The sequence below is a fragment of the Gorilla gorilla genome, chromosome 2, assembly GCF_029281585.2.
Source record: "Gorilla gorilla gorilla isolate KB3781 chromosome 2, NHGRI_mGorGor1-v2.1_pri, whole genome shotgun sequence".
NCBI classification, from domain to species: domain Eukaryota; kingdom Metazoa; phylum Chordata; class Mammalia; order Primates; family Hominidae; genus Gorilla; species Gorilla gorilla.
Window position 1 is genome coordinate 147,600,361 of NC_086017.1, and position 24,532 is coordinate 147,624,892.

Consider the following 24,532-nt stretch of genomic DNA (forward strand, 5'->3'; position numbering starts at 1 on the left):
TTTTCTCCACAGACCTTCTTTCAGAACTGGAGACAACCCTCTCCCACCCTTGTCACTGCTTTATCAACTAAGTTTATGTAATATCCTAAATCCTTCATTGTCATTTTAACAATGTTCACAGCATCTTCACTAGGACTAAATACCATCTCTTTCATTGCTCATCCGTAAGAAGCAACTCCTCATCTCTTCAAGTTTGAGCAGGAGATAGCAGCAACTCAGGCACATTTTCAGGCTCCACTTCTAATTCTAGTTCTCTTGCTATCTCCACTACATCTGAGTGACTTCCTCCACTTGTCTTAACCCCTCAAAGTCATCCATGAACACTGATACCAACTTCTTCCAAACTCCTGTTAATGCTGATAGTTGGACCTCCTCCCATGAATCACTAATTTCTTAATGGTATCTAGAATGGTGAATCCTTCCCAGAAGTTTCTCAATTTTCTTGCCCAGACGCATCAACAGAGTCACTTTCTATGGCAGCCACAAGGCTTATGCAATGTTTTTTCTTAAATAATTAAGGCTTGAAAGTAAAAATTACTTCTGTTGTGTTAGCAGTCATGAAAAATGAGAGAAGTGTGACTGTTCCACTTGAACATTAAGGAACATTGTAGAGTTATTAAGTGGCCTAATTTCAATATTGTTTTGTCTCAGGGAATAGGGAGGCCTGCAAGGGAAAGGGGTCAGGGAAGGGCCTGTCAATGGAGCAGTCAAAACACACATAACATTGATGGATTAGGTCCACCATCTTATGTGGGTACAGTTCATGGTGCCCCAAAACAATTACAATAGAACATCAAAGATTACTGATCACCAATCACCATAGCAGATTTAATACTAATGAAAAAGTCTGAAATAACCAAGATTTACCAAAATGTGACACAGAAACACTAAGTCAGCATATGCTGTTGGGAAAATGGCACTGATAGCCTTGCTTGATGCAGGGTTGCCACAAACCTTCAATTTGAAAAAAACCACACAATAAAGCAAAGCACAATAAAATGAGGTATGCTTGTGTAACAATTCAGTGAAGGAAGGAACTAGGAACTTCTAGTTGAATTGGTTATTATAAAAAAACAAAACAAAAAACAAGACAAACAAAAAAAGTCAAACATATAGCTAATATAGTCTCCCCAAACAGCTAGACAGTTTTAAGGTATCTTCAAAACATTAAGCACAACTGAGGGTCAACAGTAATAAACATTTTGGTAGCTCTTCAGTATCCCTGCTCCAAAAGGTATTTTCTCTGAATTCTTATTGTAAGTACACAGTTGGAACCTTAAAAAGTGAGCTTGCATGGTTGTATTAAGAAGTGGTTGAGGGCCGGGTGCGGTGGCTCATGCCTGAAATCCCAACACTTTGGGAAGCCAAGGCAAGCAGGTCACTTGAGGTCAGGAGTTCAAGACAGCCTGGCCAACATGGGGAAACCTCGTCTCCACTAAAACCCAAAAATTAGCCCAGCGTGGTGACGCAGCTACTCAGGCGGCTGAGGCGGAAGAATCGCTTGAACCCAGGAAGCGGAGGTCACAGTGAGCTGAGACCACGCCACTGCACTCCAGCCTGGGTGACAGAGCGAGACTCGGTCTCAAACAAACAAACAAACAAAAAAGAAGTGGTTAAATACAGAATTTCTGTATTTTCAACAGTATCTTAAGAGATATTTCTCAGAGCTGCTAAAATGAACAAGAGTACAATCTAGTCATATTTGAGTCATGCATTCAAACTTCATACACATGGTTAAAAATACGTGTTCAAGAAATTAACAAAGTTAAAGCCATAAAACTTTTTTTTTTTTTGAGACGGAGTCTCGCTCATCGCCCAGGCTGGAGTGCAGTGGTGCAATCTCTGCTCACTGCAACCTCTGCCTACTGGGTTCCAGTGATTCTCCTGCCTCAGCCTCCCGAGTAGCTGGGACTACAGGTGCCCGCCACCGCGTCTGGCTAATTTTTGTATTTTTAGTAGAGATGGGGTTTTGCCATATTGGCCAGGTTGGTCTCAAACTCCTGGCCTTGTGATCCGCCCACCTTGGCCTCCCAAAGTGCTGAGATTACAGGTGTGAGCCACCGCGCCCAGCCCCTAAAGTCACAAAACTTTTAATGTCACATAAGTATGTTCTTTTATCCAACAATAAAAATGGAGGAAATAAGACATATGCAATCAACATAAGCAAAAGAAAACCAAAATAACAAAGACGACAACACTGTGAAGCTGTCAAAAGTCAGTACTAGCACAATAATGATGGTATAGTAAGTCTAAAAATTTTGACACAGTAGATGAAACAGAGATGTACTCTTATTCTCTCCCTGGAGAAAATGGAGAAAAGGATAAAAAGAATATCTTAACTCTCTCATTCACTTTCAACTTAGAAGCATGGCTTGAAAATATGAGTGAATTTTATTTAGGCTGCTGGTCTGAGATGAAGACAGGATGGGAAGTTGGTATCAGCAATACATTTTAAAAAAGAGAGGGTAAAATATTTAGTGTCTTTTCACAAACTACAATAAAAACACCTAACATAATCAGGGACATTTGTAGGGACCAAGAAAATGACTAATGTTAGGCAATTTAAATGAATTAATCACAGCAATAATAAGGTACTGTTTTCATAATTAACTTTTTTTTTTTTTTTTGAGACAGAGTCTCACTCTGTCACCAAGGCTGAAGTACAGTGGCACCATCTTGGCTCATTCCAACCTCCGTCTCCCAGGTTCAAGCGATTCTCCAGCCTCAGCCTCCCAAGTAGCTGGGGACTACAGGCGCATGCCACTGCATCTGGCTAATTTTTTTATTTTTAGTAGAGACGGAGTTTCACCATGTTGGCCAGGCTGGTCTCGAACTTCTGACCTCAGGTGATCCACCCTGCCTTGGTCTCCCAAAAGGCTGGAATTATAGGCGTGAACCACTGTGCCCAGCCCATGATTAATTTTTAATATAAGATTATTATTTTATCTGTTGAAATTCTTACTGCTTTAGAGTAATAAGGTATCATCTAAGCATTCTATACTACCAAATGGAAATGAATGAGATAACCCCTAAATATTACCCACACTTAATGATGGAGTTGATATTTTGGTCTACATGAATGTCTGCAGTGTACAAAATAACTCCTTCCTTTCCCATACTGAATCAAGTAGAGTAATTATTCTACTGAAGTCTCTTTCAGATTAGGCAAAGTTTGTTGAATTTCTGCCCCTTCTACTCTAACTTGTATATATGAGTGTACAAAGTTCTAAAGTCTATTAAAGGCTGCCATGTTAATTTAACTATGGTTCTAATATAAAAACTAAGCCATACTTAATATGATTAATACCTAAAACACGGCTGGAATATACCCATCATCAATTTTCATTATCCAAAGTTTTAAAATTGCTGCCATAGATATTAATGGTATTTTTCCTAATAGAGAAAAGTCTACCTTAACAGTAAAATTTTTAAGATATGTTATAGCAAAAGTTTTTTCTACTCTTAACACATAAGCCAGTATAATACACCTATCAATAACATTTAATTACTACAGCAATAATTCTCTCAAAAGAGGCAGCTGCCCTAATGAATCGTCAATTACTTTCTATAAAAGGCTTCTGATAATCATATGACTTCAGAAAAACAACTTTCTAGAGTCATACAGAAGGAATACCAACAAACTCCTACCTGTTCCGGCATGGCTCCATGTTCAATTCCAGTCTTCAATAATCTGTAGCAATTACCAAAGAGATCCCATTTTGTGAGATCATGTGCACTGAAATAAACAAAAATGCATCTGTTTTATTCTAGAATGGAAGGAAATTTAAATTTGAGCTCAGTTCAGGTGAGTGGAAGAATAAAATAATTTCATTTCGGCTGGGCACACTGGCTCACGCCTGTAATCCCAGCACTTTGGGAGGCCGCGGCTGGCAAATCACTTGAGGTCAGGAGTTCGAGACCAGCCTGGCCAACATGGCGAAACCCTGTCTCTATTAAAAATACACACAAAAAAATTAGTTGGGCATGGTGGCGCATGACTGTAGTCCCAGCTACTCAGGAGGCTGAGGCAGGAGAATCACTTGAACCCGGGACACAGAGGTTGCAGTGAGCCAAGATTGCGCCACTGCACTCCAGCCTGGGTAACTGAGCAAGACTCTGTCTCAAAAAAAAAAAAAAAAAAAAAAAAAGGTTTTTTTCATTTCCTTGAAGAACTGAAAAAGATCCATAAAGGAAATACTCATTAAATGCTCACATTTGAAAGAAAGGTAGAAAGGAAAAGGAAAGAAAGAGATGATTCTATGAATTTATTAAAGAAATCAACAAAAATAAAACCTCACATATTTAATTGAAAATTTCTACCACATGGTCAAGCTAAGCTCATATTCTATTCCATATATGGATAAAATCCCTTTATTGTATATATAATAGTTTTTTGTTTTTTTTTTTTTTAAAGACAGGGTCTCGCTCCGTCGCCCAGGCTGAAGTGAAGTGGCAAGATCTTGGCTCACTGCAACCTCCGCCTCCCGGGTTCAAGAGATTCTCATGCCTCAGCCTCCTGAGTAGCTGGGACTACAGGTGTGCGCCATGACACCTGGCTGATTTTTTTATTTTTGTAGACATGGGGTTTCACCATGTTGGCCAGGCTGGTCTTGAACTCCTGGGCTCAAGAGATCCACCCGCCATGGTGTCCCAAAGTGCTGGGATTATAGGTGTGAGCCACCGCGTCAGGCCTATTTAAAAGTACATTTTAAAGAACTCCATTTACAATTTAAAAATATAACCACATGTGTATTTTTAAAAGAGATTTGTATTCTCAAAATGGACATAAAGATAAAACTAGGGGAAAGGAACAATGGGAAAGCTCAAAAACTGCACTATAGCTATTTACTTGGGCTGAGGACTTATGAATGTGATAATGGTAAATTTTTATATTCTCATGGGCTCTACTACTAAAAATAGTCATTCTGACACTAGTAACTTCTGTTTTCAAATGACAGTTTTTTAAAAAAATAAAAGTTTGCTTTTCTAGGGAATTCTAAAAAAAATTTACTTGTATATAAAGGCTTAGATTTTGGAAACTGATTTTGTATTTTGAAGTACTGATTAGTGCAAAAGCTATATTCAAACTCTCTTTGGACAACAAAGTTCGTTTTGTCCTTTCTTCATGGAGAAGACCGGCATATCTCATTAAAATGGAAGTGAAAATTACAATTTGACAACACAAATTTCAGCCACCGCACCCAGCCTTTTTTTTTTTAAAGAGAGAGTCTTGCTCTGCTGCCTTGAGGTGCAGTGGTGTAATCTTGGCTCTCTACAATCTCTGCCTCCTGGGTTCAAGCGATTCTCGTGCCATAGCCCCAAGAGTAGCTGGGGATACAGGCGTGTGCCACCATGCCTGGCTAATTTTTGTATTTTTGTATTTTTTTTTTTTTTTTTTTTTTTTTTTTTTTTTTTTTTTTTTTTTTTAGCAGAGATGGGGTTTTGCCATCTTGGCCAGGCTGGTCTTGAACCCCTGGGCTCAAGTGATCCATCTATCTCAACCTCCCAAAGTGCTGAGATTACAGACATAAGCCACCATGCCTGGTCCCAAATCTTATTTCTTACTTATTAAGAGCAAGATTTCTAAAAGCTATCATTTGAAAATTATACCTGTAGCACTCTAGTGATGAAATAAGCCTAATTTGTTAAATACTCATGGGCTGAAACTTTTACAGTATATATTCATTACATTAAGTGATAGCTAAATCATTACAGTAAATAAATTTTATACCTTAAGTAATTAAATGATAGGCCAGGCACAGTGACTCACATCTGTAATCCCAGCACTTTGGGAGGCCGAGTGCCGGTGGATTGCTTGAGGTCAGGAGTTCAAGACCAGCCTGGCCAACATGGTGAAACCATTTCTATTAAAAATATAAAAATTAGCTGAGCAAGGTGGTGTACACCTGTGGTCCCAGCTACTCGAGAGGCTAAGGCATAAGAATCACTTAAGCCTGGAAGGCGGCAGTTGCAGTGAGCCGAGATCGGGCCACTACATTCCAGTCTGGGCAACAGAGTGAGACTCTGTCCAAAAAAAAAAAAAAAAAAGTAATTCAGTGATAGCAAAACATAATCATCTAGAGAAATCTGAATAAAGGAAAAACATATCTCAATATTCTCTAAAATTCCCATTTTTTAAAAAACAACTATTTTGTTTTAATTGAGATAGGGTCTGCCTATTGCCCAGGCTGGTCTCAAACTCGTGGGGCTCAAGCAATCCACCTCCCTTGGCTTCCCAAAGTGCTGGGATTATAAGGTGTGAGTCATCACACCAGGCCTAAAATCCCCATTGTTATTAATGTCAAACACAACAATCAGTCAGTGTATGTTGGCTGTTACATGTCATTCACTAAATCTATTTTATCTTTTTGTTGTTACTGAGATCAGATCTCACTATACTGCCCATGCTGAAGTGCAGTGGCTATTCACAGGTACGATCATGGGCCAGTGTCATGATCAAGTGCAGCCTTGAACTCCTGGGCTCAAGTGATCTTCCTTCCTCAACCTCTCAAGTGGCTGGGACCATAGCTGTGTGCTTACACACCTGGGTTACTACATTTACTTGATTTATTTATTTTTTGAGACAGCCTGTTGCCCAGGCTAGAGCGCAGAGGCACGATCTCGGCTCACGACAACCCCCACCTCCTGGGTTCAAGCGATTCTCCTGCTTCTCCTGCCTCAGCCTCCTGAGTAGCTGGGACCACAGGTGGACACTCTCATGCCCAATTTTTGTGTTTTTTGTACAGACAGGGTTTCGCCAGGATGGTCTCCAATTCATGGCCTCAAGCAATCTGCCCACCTCGGCCTCTCAAAGTGTTTGGGTTACAGGCATGAGCCACCTCGTTGCCTTTACTTTAAATAAAATAACGTACTTGTGAAAAGAAGTTAACCGCTTTAATGTAGAAAGAACATTGTAAATGTCATCATCATCAGCTTCTTCTCCCTATAAAAAAAAGGAAACATAACATCATTACAACTTTACTCACCTTATAGTATATTACTACTTATTGCCTAAATAAAAATTCTTCTAAATTATATTAATAGTATATATTCATTGTAGATCCATAATACAAATAAGCAAAAAGGCAAAAACACCCATAACTCTAATAACAACCTAGAAATAATTTCTGCATTTTAAATAATGTTGTGATAAACATGACTTTGAAAAGTTTTCTGATACTATAGATAAAACCCTTTAAAATTTCTAAGTGAAAAATGTACTTGAAAGATTTTCAATGATTTCCAATATTTTATTTATTGTCAGTCACTTTTGTAGCTTGAAAATCACAAGGAAAATCATAAATAATGGTTGAAAAAAACTGGTAAGTTTCAATAGTAGGAAAGAGTCTTTCATAAATCAGTTACATGCTCATCAGAGCACAGAGAACTATGGAAATTCCAGACTGCCTTATATAGATTGATGAGAGAGAGGGAAAGAGGAAGAAGTCACAGAAATAATTAGAAAATAAGCAATTGGAGATGTTTGCTGATATCTTGGGCATACCATTGATAAGCGGGCATCCTTAAAAGCAGACTTAATTTGTATGCTCTGTTCATTAGCATATCACAATAATTCAGCAATATTAAAATGTAAATTAGGTCCCAGAAATAGAAAATGAGTTAGGAAAAATTAGACTTTAAAGAGATTTTTTTGCCGGGTGTGGTGGCTCATGCCTGTAATCCCAGCACTTTGGGAGGCTGAGGTGGGTGGATCACTTGAGATCAGGAGTTCAACACCAGCCTGGTCAACATGGTGAAAACCCATTTCTACTAAAAATAAAAAAATAGCCAAGCGTGGTGACAGGTGCCTGTAATCCCAGCTACTCAAGAGGCTGAGGCAGGAGAATCACTTGAACCTGGGAGGCGGAGGTTGCGGTGAGCAACGAACTGAGATAGCCTGGGTGACAAAGCAAGACTCTGCCTCCAAAAAAAAAAAAATTCTTGAAAGAGAAAAAGAAATTCTAGTTTTTATGACAGATTTTTAGAATAAAAATAAGGCATAACCAAGGCTGATCTTTATAGAATACACAATTGTAATAAGGTTGCTAAGTTTTGGAAGGGGCAGACAATTCTACTCAATTTCATTTTAAAATGAAAATGATTTACACACTCAGCTATCTTAAGTAATTCTCAGTCAATATTATTATATGTACACATTAACTTTACAACAGACCTCCTGCAATAGGTCTTCCACAGAATGATTGAATCGATCTACAAACTCATCAATCAGCTGGCTTCGAGCTATGTCAACTCTGTTCTGGATGGTATATTCTTCACTGCATAAGATACTATAGGTTTTACTGCAGGCTTCTAGAACATCTGATTCTACGTGTTTCTCCACAACAAACTTAATCTGTTTTAATAAAGCATCCAGATGCTGAGGAGACAAAAAAAGAAAAACTGTAATATTTAGGTTAACAATAAAAAATAAAAAATCAGCATCTGTCAAATAACAAGTCTATAAGAGTACATGAAAATAATTCAGTTAATAAAACTATAACAGCTGAATTTCAATTTCATAATATCATTACCTTTTCCATTCTACCTGTGCTATAGATTTCTAAATCAAAATACTGTGGGATTTGTAGCAAGTTTGCTACCTTCTCTGCATCCGCAGAATACTAGAAGGAGAAGCAAAGAAAAAGACAGTAACTACTTTAATAGTACAATGAAAGCAAACTCAGTGACATAACAAAACTGTAAATGAAACTGTACCTTTGACAGTAACATAGGAAGTGTAATAATAAAATGTTCAGTCAATTTGTTTCTATCATCAATTTGAGTTTTCCTTTCTTTGGCAGTTAGCACCTAGAAACAAAATCGGAAAAGAAGAGTATTGTATTAAATTATAAATCCAAACTGTTACATATATTGATGAAGCACTGGCAAATAATATAACCACAAATTTTAAGAGAAACTTAATGACTGAAATAAACACAAGAAAGTTTATGCAAATTTTTACATAACATGCACTACTACCTTATCAAACAGCTAAAGTCTGGGCGAATTACTATTTGTTTATGTCAAATAAAAATATATACATATTAATAAAACCATAGTTACCATTATTAAAATACTGAAACCAATCAATACCCAATTTTTCTAGGGTTTTAATCTCAGTGTGTTAACAGTGATCTTCCTATGTTAAATATACACACACTTTTTAAAGTAACGCCTTTTAAATACCAACAGAAGCTAATATGTTCTCACTTATTTTTAAAGCATACACTAATAATATCTCTGGATTCATTTACATTTGAGTCTCCTTGTAACTAAACTCATAAATCTGTTAAATAGCTATCAACAAAAAAGAGTATAGTTTGTGCTCATGGAACAAATTTAAGCTGCTAATGCTCATCACTTTAGCCTGTATCCAACTTGTGAAACCACAGGTGATTCCAAAAATAAAATATTAAAATGTAAGCTCAGTTTAACATAATCATTTCCCCTAAGTATTCTGCATTTTATTATCTTGAAGGTATTTGCCATCATAATGTCAAATGGTTTTGCAGAACAGAAACATTCCAATATAAATTGCCACTTCATAAATGTGAACCTCAATGTTTAAGAATATGTGCAAGAAGTAATAGCACTGCCTATTTGATTGTTCAGTCTTTTTTTTTTTTTTAATTTTTATTTTTGAGACAGAGTCTTGCTCTGTCACCCAGGCTGGAGTGCAGTGGCACGTTCTCGGCTCCCTGCAACCTCTGCCTCCTGGGTTCTAGTGATTCTCCTGCATCAGCCTCCTGAGTAGCTGGGACTATGGGTATGTCCTACCATGCCTGGCTAATTTTTGTATTTTTGTAGAGATGGGGTTTCACCACGTTGACGAGGCTGGTCTCAAACTCCTGACCTCAAGTGATCCACCACGCCCGGCCTTGTTGTTCAATCTTTTAAGCATATAAAATAATCACTTTTGAATGATCTACCAACTACTGTGTTTAGCTCTGCACAAAGCAATTAAGGGAACTACATGTATGTCTAGGAATGTATTCAATACATTGAAAAGTCTTGAAATTCATTCGACAATGTATGAAACATCTAAGGATACTGATTTTAGGGAAACGGCTATTTTTGATGGAACGATCTTTTTTTTTTATTTTTTTTATTTATTTTTTGAGACGAAGTCTTGTTGTGACACCCAGGCTGGAGTGCAATGGCGCGATATCGGCTCACTGCAACCTCCGCTTTGCTTCCTGGGTTTGAGCGATTCTCCTGCCTCAGCCTCCCAAGTAGCTGGGACTACAGGTGTGTACCACTAAGTCAGGCTAAGTTTTGTATTTTTGGTAGAGACGGGTTTTCACCATATTGGCCAGGCTGGTCCAACTCCTGACTGCAAGTGATCTGCCAACCTTGGCCTCCCAAAGTGCTGGAATTACAGGTGTGAGTCACTGCGCCCAGCCTGAGTGGTCATTTTGTTAGGCACTCTACATACATGAACTCATCTAGTCCTCAAAATACCTATGAGGGGATAACAAAAATGGCATGATACCTATGAAGAAGGAATTTGCCAATATCTAACAAAATTGTATATATATTTTTCCTTTGACCTAGCAATACCAATTCTATCTCACCAACACACCTGGTACAAGTAATGAGATATGCATAAGATTATTCATTATTTCTTTTTTGATGGAGTCTCACTCTGTCGCCAGGCTGGAGTGCAGTGGTGCAATCTCGGCTCACCGCAACCTCTGACTCCCTGGTTCAAGAGATTCTCCTGCCTCAGCCTTCTGAGTAGCTGGGATTACAGGCACGCACCACCACACCCAGCTAATTTTTGTATTTTTAGTAGAGACGGGGTTTCATCATGTTGGCCAGGATGGTCTCAATCTCCCGACCTCGTGATCTGCCCGCCCCAGCCTCCCAAAGTGTTGGGTTTACAGGCATGAGCCACCGTGCCCAGCTGATTATTCATTATTTCTAGTAGCAAAAGACTAGCAACAGTACAAAAGACTGTGCGTAGGTGAACTTTCAGTACTGCATCCATCTAATAGACACTATACAGCCAGAAGAAAATGAAGACCTCCAAATAAAGACATGGACTGATTTCCAGGATACACTGCTAAAAAAAGAAAGGTATAGAATAGTATATAAAGTATAGTATCTTTGGTAAAAGATTGGGGGGTGAGTGGGTGGAATGTGAAATATTAATATATATATCTTTATGTGTACATGCCTTTACCTATTTGTGCAAAATGAAACACCTGAAGAATAAACCAGAAACAAAAATGGTTACTAATAAGAATGAGGTGTAGAGAAAGTTATATAAATAAGATTTCTATGACTATATCTTTTCACATGGTTTTGACTTTTTAACTATGTAAATGTTTTACCTATTTCAAAAAAATAAGTTTGGGAAAAAAACTCATAAATTCAAAGAGGTAAAAACTCTATTAGGCTAAATTTAGGTCAAATACCAATATGAATGTATGATTTAAATACGTGTATGTCTCTGTGTGTATGTATGCATGTATGTGTATATATATGTATATATATACATATATACATATACATATATCTATAAAATAAGAAGATATGTGAAAAGTGCAAGAAAGTAATTAAAAAATAAGAAGATATGTGAAAAGGACAAGAAATTAGTATGAAGGGGCTTATCACTAGTCAAAGTTGGGATAGCATATACTTTAAAGACTATTAAGGAAAATTTCAGAAACACTCAAAAGCAGAGCAATAACCATTAGCACTGTCATTCTTGTTTCATTAATTATCCCTCAGTTTTTTTTTTCTATGGCATTTTAGGGGAAATCCTTGTACATTTGTCCCTTGAACAACATAGTTTGGAACTACATGGTTCATTTATGTGCAGATTTTTTTCAATAAACATATTGGAAAATTTTTTGGAGATTTGCAACAATTAAAAAAAAAACTTGAGGCCGGGCGCGGTGGCTCATGCCTGTAATCCCAGCACTTTGGGAGGCCGAGGCGGGCAGATCACGAGGTCAGGAGATCGAGAGCATCCTGGCTAACACAGTGAAACCCCGTCTCTACTAAAAATACAAAAAAAAATTAGCCGGGTGAGGTGGCAGGCGCCTGTAGTCCCAGCTACTCTGGAGGCTGAGGCAGGAGAATGGCGTGAACCCCAGGGGGCGGAGCCTGCAGTGAGCCGAGATCGCGCCACTGCACTCCAGCCTGGGAAATAGCGAGACTCCGTCTCAAAAACAAACAAACAATAAAACTTGCAGACAAGCCATGTAGCCTAGAAATATTGGAAAACGAAAGCAAATTTAGACTCATCATGATGTATAAAATATATGTAGATATTTAACATTCACTACTATTAAATATATATGAATCTATTGTAAGAACTTAAAATTTATCAAAACTCACACACACACTTACAGATTGTACATGGCACCATTCGCACATGACAGCAATGTGAATAAAGATACAGTATCATGGCTAGGAATGGTGGCTCACGCCTGTAATCCCAGCACTTTGGGAGGCTGAGACAGACAGATCACTAGACATCAGGAGTTCAAGAGCAGTTTGGCCAACATAATGAAACCCCATCTCTACTAAAAAATACCGGCTGAGCGTGGTGGTGGCTCACGCCTGTAATCCCAGCACTTTGGGAGGCCGAGGTGGGTGGATCATGAGGTCAGGAGATCGAGACCATCCTGGCTAACACGGTGAAACCCTGCCTCTACTAAAAATACAAAAATTAGCCGGGTGTGGCGCCTGTAGTCGCAGTTACTTGGGAGGCTGAGGCAGGAGAATGGCATGAACCCAGGAGGCGGAGCTTGCAGTGAGCCGAGATCGCGCCACCGCACTCCAGCCTGGGTGACAGAGCGAGACTCATCTCTTAAAAAAAAAAAAAAAAAAAAAAAAAAAAAAAAAAATTAGTGGGATGTGGTGGCACGCGCATGTAATCCCAGCTGCTCAGGAAGCTGAGGGAGGAGAATCGCTTGAACCCGGGAGGCAGATGTTGAACTGAGCCGAGATCACACCACTGCACTCCTGCCTGGGCAACAGAGCGAGACTCCAACTCAAAAAAAAAAAAAAAAAAAAAAGAAAAGAAAAGAAAAAAAAGATATAGTATTAATCATAACTGTACAGAATTAACTATAGCACACATTCTACTACAATAATATTGTACACATCTACTGTTGCTATTGCAGTGAGCTCAAGTATTGCCAAGTATTCACTAAAAAAGCCCCATGACACTAATCATCTTTGCATGAACAGTTGGTCTCTCCAGTGAATTGTGTATCATAGTCAAAAGTGATCTTGTGGTTCTCACTTATCATGTTTAGTGCCATACCATAAACCTTGAATAACATTATGGGACCCATATGTGCTACTAGTGATGCTGGAAGTGTTCCCAAGAAGCAGAGAAAAGTTATTACAAGAAAAAATTTAAAGAAAAAAATTAAATTGCTTGATATGTCTGCAGCTACAGTTGCCCACCATTTCAAGATAAATGAATCCGGTATAAGGACCATTGTAAAAAAAAAAAAAAAATTCTTAAAGCCATTACTGCTATACTAGCAGGTGCAAAAACCACTGTACCTTTTGCAAAATACCTTTTTATTTCACATTAGAAGTACAGCTTATATATGGGTGCAGAATTGCTATAAAAAAGGCACACCTATACTCATATGATTTAAAAAAAGTGAAGTCATATAATAACAACTTAAAGCCAAAGGAATGTGAAGGTTACAAAGCTGAGAATTTAAAGCCAGCAAAGGATAGTTTGATAATTTTAGAAAGAGGTTTCACTTTAAAAATGTCAAGAGAACAGGAAAAACTGTTTCTGCTGACCAAGAGGCAGCTGACCACTCTCCAAGACGCCATTAAGAAAATCACTGAAGAAAAGGATATCTGCCTGCACAGGTTTTTAATGCAGATCAAAGTGCCCTATTCTGGAAAAAAAAAATGCCACAAAGGACACTTATTAGTAAGGAAGAAAGGTGAGCACCACTTTAAAGCAAGAAGAAATATACTAATCTACTCATTTGTGCAAATGAAGCTGGGTTTATGATCAGGACTGCCCTTATCTGTAAAGCTGCTAACTCTCAAAAGCCTTGAAGGGAAAAGATAAACATCAGCTGCCTGTCTTTTTTGCCAGTAATGTGTAACAAGAAGGCCTGGACAACAAGGACCCCTTTTCTGGATTGGTTTCCACTGACACTTCAAAGTCCCTGAAGCCAGGAAGTACCTTGCCAGTAAGGGATTGCCTTTTAAAGTTCTTCTGATAACGGATAATGCCCCTGACCAACCAGAACCCAGTAAGTTCAACACCACAGGCATCAAAATGGTCTACTTGCTCCTAAACACAGTATCTCTAAATCAGCCTACAGATCAGGGGTCCATAGAACCCTTAAAGGTCATTAAACATAGTACTCAATGGAAAGGGCTGTTAACACTACTGAAGAGAACCCTGACAGAATATGATGAAAGTCTGGAAGAATTACACCACTGAAAATGCCATTGTTGTTCTAAAGCCATCAAGCCCCCCAAAATAAATACCTGTTGGAGAAAACTGTGTCCAGATGTTATGTATGATTTCACAGAACCAATCAAGAAAATCATCAAAGAGATTGTGGTTATAGTATAAAATGTGGGGAATGAAAGACTTCAACATATAGATCTTAGAGAAATTAGAGAGCAAATAGACACCAGCCAGGAATGAGGGCTCACGTCTGTAATCCCCGCACTGTGGGATGCCAAGGTGGGAGAATCACCTGAGGTCAGCAGTTCGAGACCAGCCTGGCCAACATGGTGAAACCCCGTATCTACTAAAAATACAGAAAACTAGCTAGGCGTGGTGGCACAGGCCTGTAAAACCCAGCCACTCGGGAGGCTGAGGCAGGAGAATTACTTGAACCCATGAGGCAGAGGTTGCAGTAAGCCCAGATAGCATCACTGCACTCCAGCCTGGAACAGAGTGAGACTCTGTCTCAAAAAAAAGGCTGAGAGAGGTGGCTCACACCTGTAATCCCAGCACTTTGGGAGGCCAAAACGGGTGGATGACCTGAAGTCAGGAGTTCGAGACCAGCCTGGCCAACATGGTGAAACCCTGTGTCTACTAAAAATACAAAAACTAGCTGGCCCTGGTGGCGGGTGCATGTAATCCCTGGTACTTGGGAGTCTGAGGCAGGAGAATTGCTTGAACCCGGGAGGTGGAGGTTGCAGAGAGCCCAGATCATGCCACTGCACTCCAGCCTGGATGACAAGAGCGAAATTCTGTCTCAAAAACAAAAAAGACTACACCAGAGGAACTAATAGAGGATGACTTGATGGAGATGAATGTCTCTGAACTGGTACCAGATGATGAGGAAGAAAATGCTGAAGAAGGGGTGCCTAAATCAACATTAGATAATTTGGCAGAAGAGTTCCAATTATTTAAGACTGCTTTTGCTTCTTTGGTGACACAGACCCTTGTATTATGTGGGCACTGAAATTAAAGCAAATAGTGGAAGGAGGATTGGTATCACACAGAATGAAAAAGCAAAAAGACAGAAATTACAATGTATTTCTGTAAAGTTACAGTGAGTGCACCTGTCTCTCCTTCCATCTCCTCCATCTCTTCTGCCTCTGCCACTGGAGACAGCAAGACAAAAACCCTCTTCCTCCTCCCTAGTGTACTCAATGTCAACATGTCAAGGATGAAGACTTTTATGTTGATCCAGTTAATAAATAGTAAATATATTTTCTCTTCCTTCTAATTTTCTTAAAAACTTTTTTCTCCTCTAGCTTACTTTATTGCAAGAATACAGTGTATAATACATATTACATACAAAATGTGTTAATCCATTGTTTGTGTTAACAGCTTTAAGGCTTCTGATCATTTAGGTTATTGGTAGGCTATAGTAGCTAATAGTAGCTAAGTTCTGGGGGAATCAAAAGTTACACGTGAATTTTTTAAATTTTAAGATTCATAAAAATGTTTCATAAATTTGCATGTCATCCTTGCACAGGGGCCATGCTCATCTTCTCTGTATTGATCCAAATTCAGTATATCTGCTGCCGAAGTGAGCACACATGGATTTTTGACTGTGCAGGTCAGTGCCACTAACCCCTGCATTGTTCAAGGGTAAACGGTATATAATTTCACCCTTAAATATTTCAGCATATGTCTCTAGCAGATGAGGACCACTATAATTCCTCTGTTTTTTATTTTTAAATGTGAATGATTACTGTAGGGATTATAATATACATTTTTAACTTATAATTGACTTCAGGTTGATATTGAATTAATTATAATAAAACATAGCAATTTTGCTCCAATATAGTTCCATATCTTTTTCCCTTTTGTGTTACTCTTGTCACATATATTTATGTTATAATCTCAACACTATAGTGCTATAATTATCTACTTAAATCAGGGGTATCCAATTTTTTGGCTTCCCTGGGCCACAATGGAAGAACAATTGTCTGGGGCCACACATAAAATACACTACCACTAACGATAGCTGAAGAGCTTAAAAAAAAAAAAAAAAGCGAAAATATCTCATAGTGTTTTAAGTTTACAAATTTGTGTTGGGCTGCATTCAAAGCTGTCCTGGGCCACATGCAGCCCGCAGGCCACAGGTTGGACAAGCTTGATTTAAATAATTTCATGTTCTTTCAAGGAAATTAAGAGAAAGAAACAGACATAGACACACACACACAGACACACACACAGCCTTTTACCTTTTATATCCACTCACATACTTACCATTTCAGATTTACATTCTTCCTTTTTTTTTTTTTGGGAGATGGAGTCTTACTCTGTCACCCAGGCTAGAGTGCAGTGGGGTGATCTCGGCTCACTGAAACTTCTGCCTTCTGGGTTCAAGCAGTTCTCCTGCCTCAGCCTCTCGAGTAGCTGGGATTATAGGCATGTGCCACCATGCCCAGCTAATTTTTGTAATTTTAGTAGAGATGGGGTTTCGCCATGTTGGCCAGGCTGGTCTTGAACTCCTGACCTTAGGTAATCCACCTGCCTTGGCCTCCCAAAGTGACACGACTGCAGGTGTGAGCCACTGCACCCAGCCCATTCCTTCTTTTTTCATTCCTTCTTGTGGATTTGTTTTATCACCTTATGATATTCCTTATGGCTTGAAGGACTTTTCTTTTTTTTTTTGAGTCACAGTCTCACTCTGTTGCCCAGGCTGGAGTGCAGTGGCACGATCTTGGCTCACCACAACCTCGGCCTCCCAGGTTCAAGAGATTCTCCTGCCTCAGCCTTCCGAGTGGCTGGGACTACAAGCGTATGCCACCATGCCTGGCTAATTTTTGTATTTTTAGTAGAGATAGGGTTTCACCATGTTGGCCAGGCTGGAGTCGAACTCCTGACTTTGTGATCCACCTGCCTCGGCCTCCCAAAGTGCTAGGATTACAGGCGTGAACCACTGTGCCCGGCTGAAGGACTTCTTTTAGCATTTCTGGTATGGGAGAACTAGCAACACATTCTCCAAATTTTTCCTTTTTGTTTCTCTGGTAATGGTTTTTTACACCTTCATCTTTGGAAGATAATCTTATTAAATTTATAATTCTTGGTTGGCCATTTTGTTGACTTTCACTGAATATGTCATTCCACTGTCTTCTGGGCTCCACTATTTCTCATAAGCTAACTGTTAATACTTTTGCTACTGCCCTCTACATTAGTTGTTTATCTCTTGTTGCTTTCAAGATTTTTTGTCTTTGTCTTTTAACAATGTGACTATGTTGTGTCTATATGTGGAACTTTTGTGTTTATTTTATTTGGATTTTGTTAAGCTTCTTGAATCTGTAAATTGTCTCTCATCAAATTTGGGAGGTTTTCAGTGATTATTTCTTCAAATATTTTTTCTGCCTCTATCCCTCTCTCCTTTCCTTCTGGGATTCCCATTATACATATTTCAGTGCACATGATGGTGTTCCACACATTTCTGAGGCTCTGAGAGTATTTCTTCAATCTTTTTTCTTCTCTGTTCTTCAGAATGGATAATTTCTATTAATCTTCATGTTTTTCTATTGTCTCTTTCATCATCTTAAATCTGCTAATTAACTTACTCAGTTAATTTTAAATTTGTGCATTGTACTTCTCACCAGAAATTCCATTTGGGTTTTCATTATTGAGATTCTCTACTTCTTGTTTTCATATTTTCCTGTAATTCTTTGAATATACTTATTAAAAGGCCTCTGAAGTCTTTGCCTGCTAAATCCAACATATAGGCCTACTGAGAAGCCATTTCTATTGTCTGCTTTTTTTCCTGAGTATGGTCACATTTTACTGTTTCTTTGCATGGTTGTAGTTTTTCTTGAAAGTAGACATTTTTGAATAATACAGTAACTAAAGATTTTAATTTTTTTTTTTTTTGGGGGGGGGGGGGACAGAGTCTTGCTCTGTCACCCAGGCTGGAGGGCAGTGGCATGATCTCGGCTCCCTGCAACCTCTGCCTCTGGGTTCAAGTGATTCTGCTGCTTCAGCGTCCCGAGTAGCTGGAACTACAGGCGCATGCCACCCTGCCCAGCTCATTTTTGTATTTTTAGTAGAGACGGGGTTTCACTATGTTGGCCAGGCTGGTCTTGAACTCCTGACTTCAAGTAATCCCCCACCTCGGCCTCATAAGTGCTGTGATTACAGGCATGAGCCACTGTGCCTGGCAGATTTCAATTTTTAACTACAGATTTTAATTTTTTGTAATTATAAAAGTTTCCAGTTTTTTAAAGGGAATCTTTAATGTAAACTGAATAATCTGTTTCCCCCATAGTGTGTTACTTCTGCTATCTCTGCTCAGAATTTTCATTCTTACTTTTGTTTTTTAGCCTGTCTTCCTAGGAGTCGTCGTTGTGTTTGAATAAATTAGTAGTCAACCAATCATTTGGGCAGAGGTTGTGTTCAAATACTGCAATATTTGTGGCTTCAATCAGGCTTCCACCCCTCTGAGAAACGATCTGTTGTTGATTAGGGAGCATGTTCAAAGTTCACCCAGTTCTTAGATTTTGCTTGACTTTTACTTTCCATTAATGTCTCTAAGGTTTCCTAGTCCGCCAGGGATGTATGGAGAGCATAGCTAATCTTTTTATAGTTTTCTCATTTCTAAGATTTTACAGTTACTTAGTACTCTTATCACAACCCCAGATTATCAAAGCTGTAGGTTTTTCCTGTTGGTTTCTACCAAGTTCTCTACTTGTAATTAACAAAAGCTGTGGGCTTTTATTACTAGTCCATGTTTAATCCATTCTCTCTGACAACAAAGCTTTTGGCTTTTGCACGCAGTGCCACTCTGGTAACAAACTACAGATCTTATCGACCAAGCATGTGGGTACATGTGTATTGGCAAGGCCACAGACTTCTGCTGCTTTTACCTGAAGCTCTATCAATTTTTCAGGAAAAAAATATTTCCCAAGGTGTTTTTTTTTTTTAATCTTTGGTGAATTTCCAGAGCCCTGATGTAATGTTTTTGACAATACATTCCAGTTTTATACTTGCTTTTTGCAGAAAGATCTGCCTACCTCTTCAAACCAACAGAGCCAGGAGTCTCTCCATCTATGATTATCTCAACTCATCTTTAATATAAATACCTGTATTACTAGTCCCATATTACAGATAAGGAAACTAAGACATACAAAAATCATTCATCTATCTAAAGATTATATAGCTGCTAAATAGAAGAACTTGCAAACTAGGCATTTTGCTTCCAGAGCCTTTATGTACTTTTAATAGACGTAAAAATCCTTAATATATATATATATATATATATATATATATATATATATATATATATATAAAATACGTAAGTACAATAACAGAAGCAGGTACAGGTGCTATGGGAGCATGAAGGAAAGAATCTATTTTTGGAACCTGAGTATAGCATATAGGATATAAAGATGAAGCACCATAGTCCATCATTTATAAAAACACCATGTTTTTAGGGATACAAATATCAGTAAAATTTCCAAATATTTAAGACAGTTAATTGCCATTAAAAACCTCTTAGGAGATTTCTCACTAATGTAACTTACTCTCTTGCCGGTACCCCTTCCCACTGGAGGATGTGCCTCAGCAGCTTGACGAATTGTACAAACCATTAGCTCTATAAGAGCACTCTCTTGACGATCAGACATTGCTAAGGTAAAACAAAATACATGAGCATGAGTAGACAGTTTTACAATAACCACGTATTAAAAATGAACACATTATTAAAAAACTGAAAACATTCTATTACTGCTTATTTTAAAGACTAAAGTTAAGCTCTGTACTTTGCTATTTCTTTTTTTTTTTTTAAAGTAATTATGTGCTTGCTGTCATAAGTCAAATAGGAAAGAGATACAAAGTAAAGAATAAGAGGATAAACTCTGGTCTCTTCTAATGCTACCTTTCTAAGTTAGGCAATTCTAAAATTTCACAGTGTTTCCTTCCACATAATTTCAAAACTCCTAATATAATTTTTCTTTTTTAATGAAAAAGACTATGCCGTATGTTTTTAAAAACTTAACAGACTTAATATTTTTCAAGTCAATACACACATAATAATTATCTTAATAAATTACTATCTAATGTATGTACCATAATTCAGTCAGCCTTCTACTTATGGTCATTCAAATAATTTCCTGATTTTTGACACTGAACAATGCTTCAATAAACATCATTAATAGATATCTATTTATGTAACTGATACATTTATTTCTGTACAATAAATTCTCCAAAGAAGAAATAATGGATTCAAATGGCAAGACCTTGATATTGAGAAATCATAAGATTATTTATTATAATTTATATCCCCAACTGCAATGTTATGAATGTTTGGTTCCTTATATCCCTGTGAACACTAGATGTTATAAACCATTTTAATTTTTGCCAGTCCAATGGTTGAAAAGGGGTATTTGGTTATTATTTTGCTCCTTCCTATCTACTAATTAGTTAAGTGGAATATATTTTCTATTTTTCCCTAAGATTTGTCTATGTTTATTCTTCACCTGTTTTTGTGCTACTATTCACCTTTCTTATCAATCTGAGAACTCTTGTATGGTAGGGGTAGTACTTTTTATCTTTTGAATGATGCAAGTATTTTCTCCCAGTTTGTCATTTGTTATCAGACTCTTCATGGTATCTTTTGTCAGACAGAAATTGTTAATTTTTAAAAAGTCACGTCTGTTTCCTTTTGTTTTATGGCTTCCAGGTTTCTTGTATTGCCTTCAAAGATTTCTCTGTCCTGGAGATTACACTAATATGTTCTTCATTTTCTTCTAATTTATTTCATCTTTTGCTGTCTCGTGTGCTTGCTTGCTCTTTTGCTCTTCCTTCCTTTCACTTTTTCTGTCTCTCTTGCTTGCTCACTTTTGTATTTTTAACCTATTTGGCATTTATTTCTGATGATAATAGGTGGGTCTGTTTATTCCCACCAAATAGCCAGTTGTCTCTACCACTGTTAAACCAGATTTCCCTTTTTAATTTAAATGTCATTTTTAAACATGGTTCAGGTATTTTTGGATTCTTTAGTTTCACTAATCTATTTGTATATTTCTATGACAATGCTTTACTGCTTCGATTATACTAGACTTATGGCATAATTTGTTATAACTTAATATGTAACTTAATTCAACCAACTTGAATAAACAAATTTCCCTTATCTAGCTCTTGTTCTAAAATTTTGTTTAATTTCTATAACGCTAATAGCAATTCATTTATTAAGAATTTTCTATATCTAAAGCACTATCATAAGTGGCTTATATGTAATAACTTGTTTTACCCACAAAACATTTCTAAGAGATAGGAACTAATATCCTCACTTCACAGACAGGGAGAATGAGCCACAGAAAAATGCTCTTAGCTAGCAGTAGAGCATTCAAATATATGAACTCAGGTAGTTTGACCCCAGAGTCAGTTCTCTTAAGCACTACGCTATACTGTCTTTTCAGCATAAGCTTAAAATTCTACATAAACTTTAAAATCATTTTGCTTAGTTAGTTCGTATTCACCATACCTCCCAGAACTCTCTCAAACCCACTGGAATTATGACTAGTACCATTAAAAAAAATGACATTTTCAGCTAGAAATACAATATAGCTTTTCACTTTTGAGATCTTAAGTCATTTAATTAAAACTATGGTTTCCTTCACATAGATTCTATACTTTCCTGAATTCTTTTTTTCTTTTTTTTTGAGACGGCATTTCACTCGTGTCACCCAGGCTGGAGTGCAGTGAGGCTATCTTGGCTCACTGCAACCTCTGCCACCCAGGTTCCAGTGATTCTCCTGCCTCAACCTCCCGAGTAGCTGGGATTACAGGTGGCTGCCACTGCTCCTGGCTGATTTTTGTAGTTTTAGTAGAGACGGGGTTTCACCATCTTGGCCATGCTGGTCTTGAACCCCTGACCTCGTGATCCACCCGTCTTGGCCTACCAAAGCACGGGGATTACAGGTGTGAGCCACTGCACCCAGCCTGTTTTTTTTAAGACAGTCTTGCTCCGTCGCCCAGGCCAGAAGGCAATGGCGTGATCTCAGCTCACTGCAACCTCCGCCTCCCAGGTTCAAAGGATTCTCCTGCTTCAGCCTCCTAAGTAGCTGGGATTACAGGTGTGCCACCACACCTGGCTAATTTTTGTATTTTTAGGAGAGTTGGGGTTTCACCATGATGGCCAGGCTGGTCTCAAACTCCTGACCTCAAGTGATCCACCGGTCTCAGCCTCTCAAAGTGCTGAGATTCCAAGCATGAGCCACCATGCCTGGCCTCATTCTTACATATTTTTAAGCTCATATATTTTTGGTTTTTTTGGAGGTGGAGTCTCACTCTGTCACCCAGGCTGGAGTACAGTGGTGTGATCTCGGCTCACTGCAACCTCTGCCTCCTAGGTTCAAGTGATTCTCCTGCCTCAGCCTCCTGAGTAGCTGGGATTACAGGCATGTACCACCACGCCCAGCTAATTTTTGTACTTTTAGTAGAGACAGGGTTTCACCATGTTGGCCTGGCTGGTCTCGAACTCCTGAGCTCAAGTGATCCACCCACGTCGGCCTCCCAAAGTGCTAGATTACAGGTGGGAGCCCCTGTGCCCAGCCTTAAACTCAGATTTTGATAATTCGAATAGTTTAGTTCTTTCTTTCTCCTTCCCTCTGTATACTTATTTATATTGAAGACCAGTAGATGTAGGTATTATAGACACAGAACTAGGTATAAATTTAAGAATTCAATTAATTTACAAAGGTTTAAAAGTTTACATTGATTATTTTAAACTAAGTTGGAGCAAAATCAAAGAAAAGGCAAAAAAGATACAACATCTTGTTCTTTATTCTGTACCAAAATTATCCTGTAAAAATATGTATGTACATCTTAATTCAGTGTTTTAACAACTGTCTTTTAAAAAACACATGAACTTTAGCTTATCTTAGGAAAAACAAATGAAACATCAGCTTGTCCATCTGTATCCGAATGATCCAATGCCTAGTAATACAAAAAAAGCTTTTTGCTCAATAACAACTAAAGTTCTATTTTTATGATTTCAGAAATTCATAATTTTTCACATTTGGCTGTAGCTAAAGGAAGTACAAGGCTGCCCATGAACTAAATGCATTGTCTGTTATTTAGGAAGAAAACACAGTCTTATGGAAAGTGAGGAAGGACAGAACAACTTATCTCAAGAACAGAAACATGCTCCCATTATAGTGGGAGTAAAATTCACAGTAGTGTTGAAGCATAACTCAACCTTGCACAGTGTTCAATTCCATCAATTTTGTTACTTTATCATTTGAAGCCATCCACTTAGAAACTTACCCTTAACGGGGAGATAAGGTAAACTCAAAAGCAGTTGAAATTTAATTGAAATTCCTCTTGGGATATGACAGCAAAACTACATAATAAAATTGAAAGCAAACAAGCCTTAAGCCACAGGCAAGAGCCAAACAGCCACACTGACTGAAACAAATGGGTAGCTGTTCATGGTACAAACTGTCATTTCAACTTCCTAACACAACATATAATAACTATACAAGTTTCTACACAGCATCTCCATTTCCTCACTATTGATTTTAGTCTTATCACCTTGAACTCTGGCTTCTCCCTTTTAGTATCACTGAATATATATGGTATCATTGAATCATGCTTTAAAATCACCAATGACCTAAATCATCACAAAATGATTTGTGTAGTCTTTTTTCTCCTCTGCAATATATATTATTAACTATGGCTCTCTTGAACATCCTCTTTACTGGGCTTGCAAAGGTTATAATTATCTCTTATCCTTTTTATAGTTAGGTAGAACTCTCATTCTTTCTTGCTCTTCCTGCTTTCATCCCCTATCCACAATCTTTAACTCAGCCATGGGCTCTTTCCCTCTTTATAAGCCATCTCCCTCTTTTATATTTTTACCATCATTCCTCATAGAGACCACTGCAATGATTATGTATTTTTCCAAACAATGTTTATGAAAGGGATTTTTCTTAAAATATGCATTGGATCACATTATTCCCCTGTTTAAAATCTTCAAAAGCATCTTATTACATTTAGGATGAGATAAATTCACTTATAAACTAAAATGCTCTATATCATCTGATTTCTGCTTCTATTACATCTTATATCATTGGCTCATTATGTTCCAGCTATTGC

At 38.0% G+C, this 24,532-nt stretch overlaps 1 protein-coding gene and 1 non-coding gene across 5 annotated transcripts in view; both read right to left on the bottom strand.

The window, feature by feature from the left end:
• STAG1 (STAG1 cohesin complex component) overlaps positions 1-24,532 on the bottom strand; it is a 413,034-nt gene that overhangs the window by 78,008 nt on the left and 310,494 nt on the right. For all 4 annotated transcript variants that reach the window (XM_055382952.2, XM_055382953.2, XM_055382954.2 and 1 more), the window contains 6 exons: positions 19,957-20,060; positions 8,716-8,808; positions 8,532-8,621; positions 8,174-8,377; positions 6,873-6,943; positions 3,649-3,736 (listed from right to left, as the gene is read on the bottom strand). In XM_055382952.2, the coding sequence (XP_055238927.2) occupies positions 3,649-3,736; positions 6,873-6,943; positions 8,174-8,377; positions 8,532-8,621; positions 8,716-8,808; positions 19,957-20,060 (650 nt within the window). The remainder of the gene's footprint in view (positions 1-3,648; positions 3,737-6,872; positions 6,944-8,173; positions 8,378-8,531; positions 8,622-8,715; positions 8,809-19,956; positions 20,061-24,532) is intronic.
• Positions 15,902-16,003, bottom strand: LOC115934107 (U6 spliceosomal RNA). The gene has a single exon (XR_004069955.1). It is a non-coding gene; the product is annotated as a U6 spliceosomal RNA (small nuclear RNA).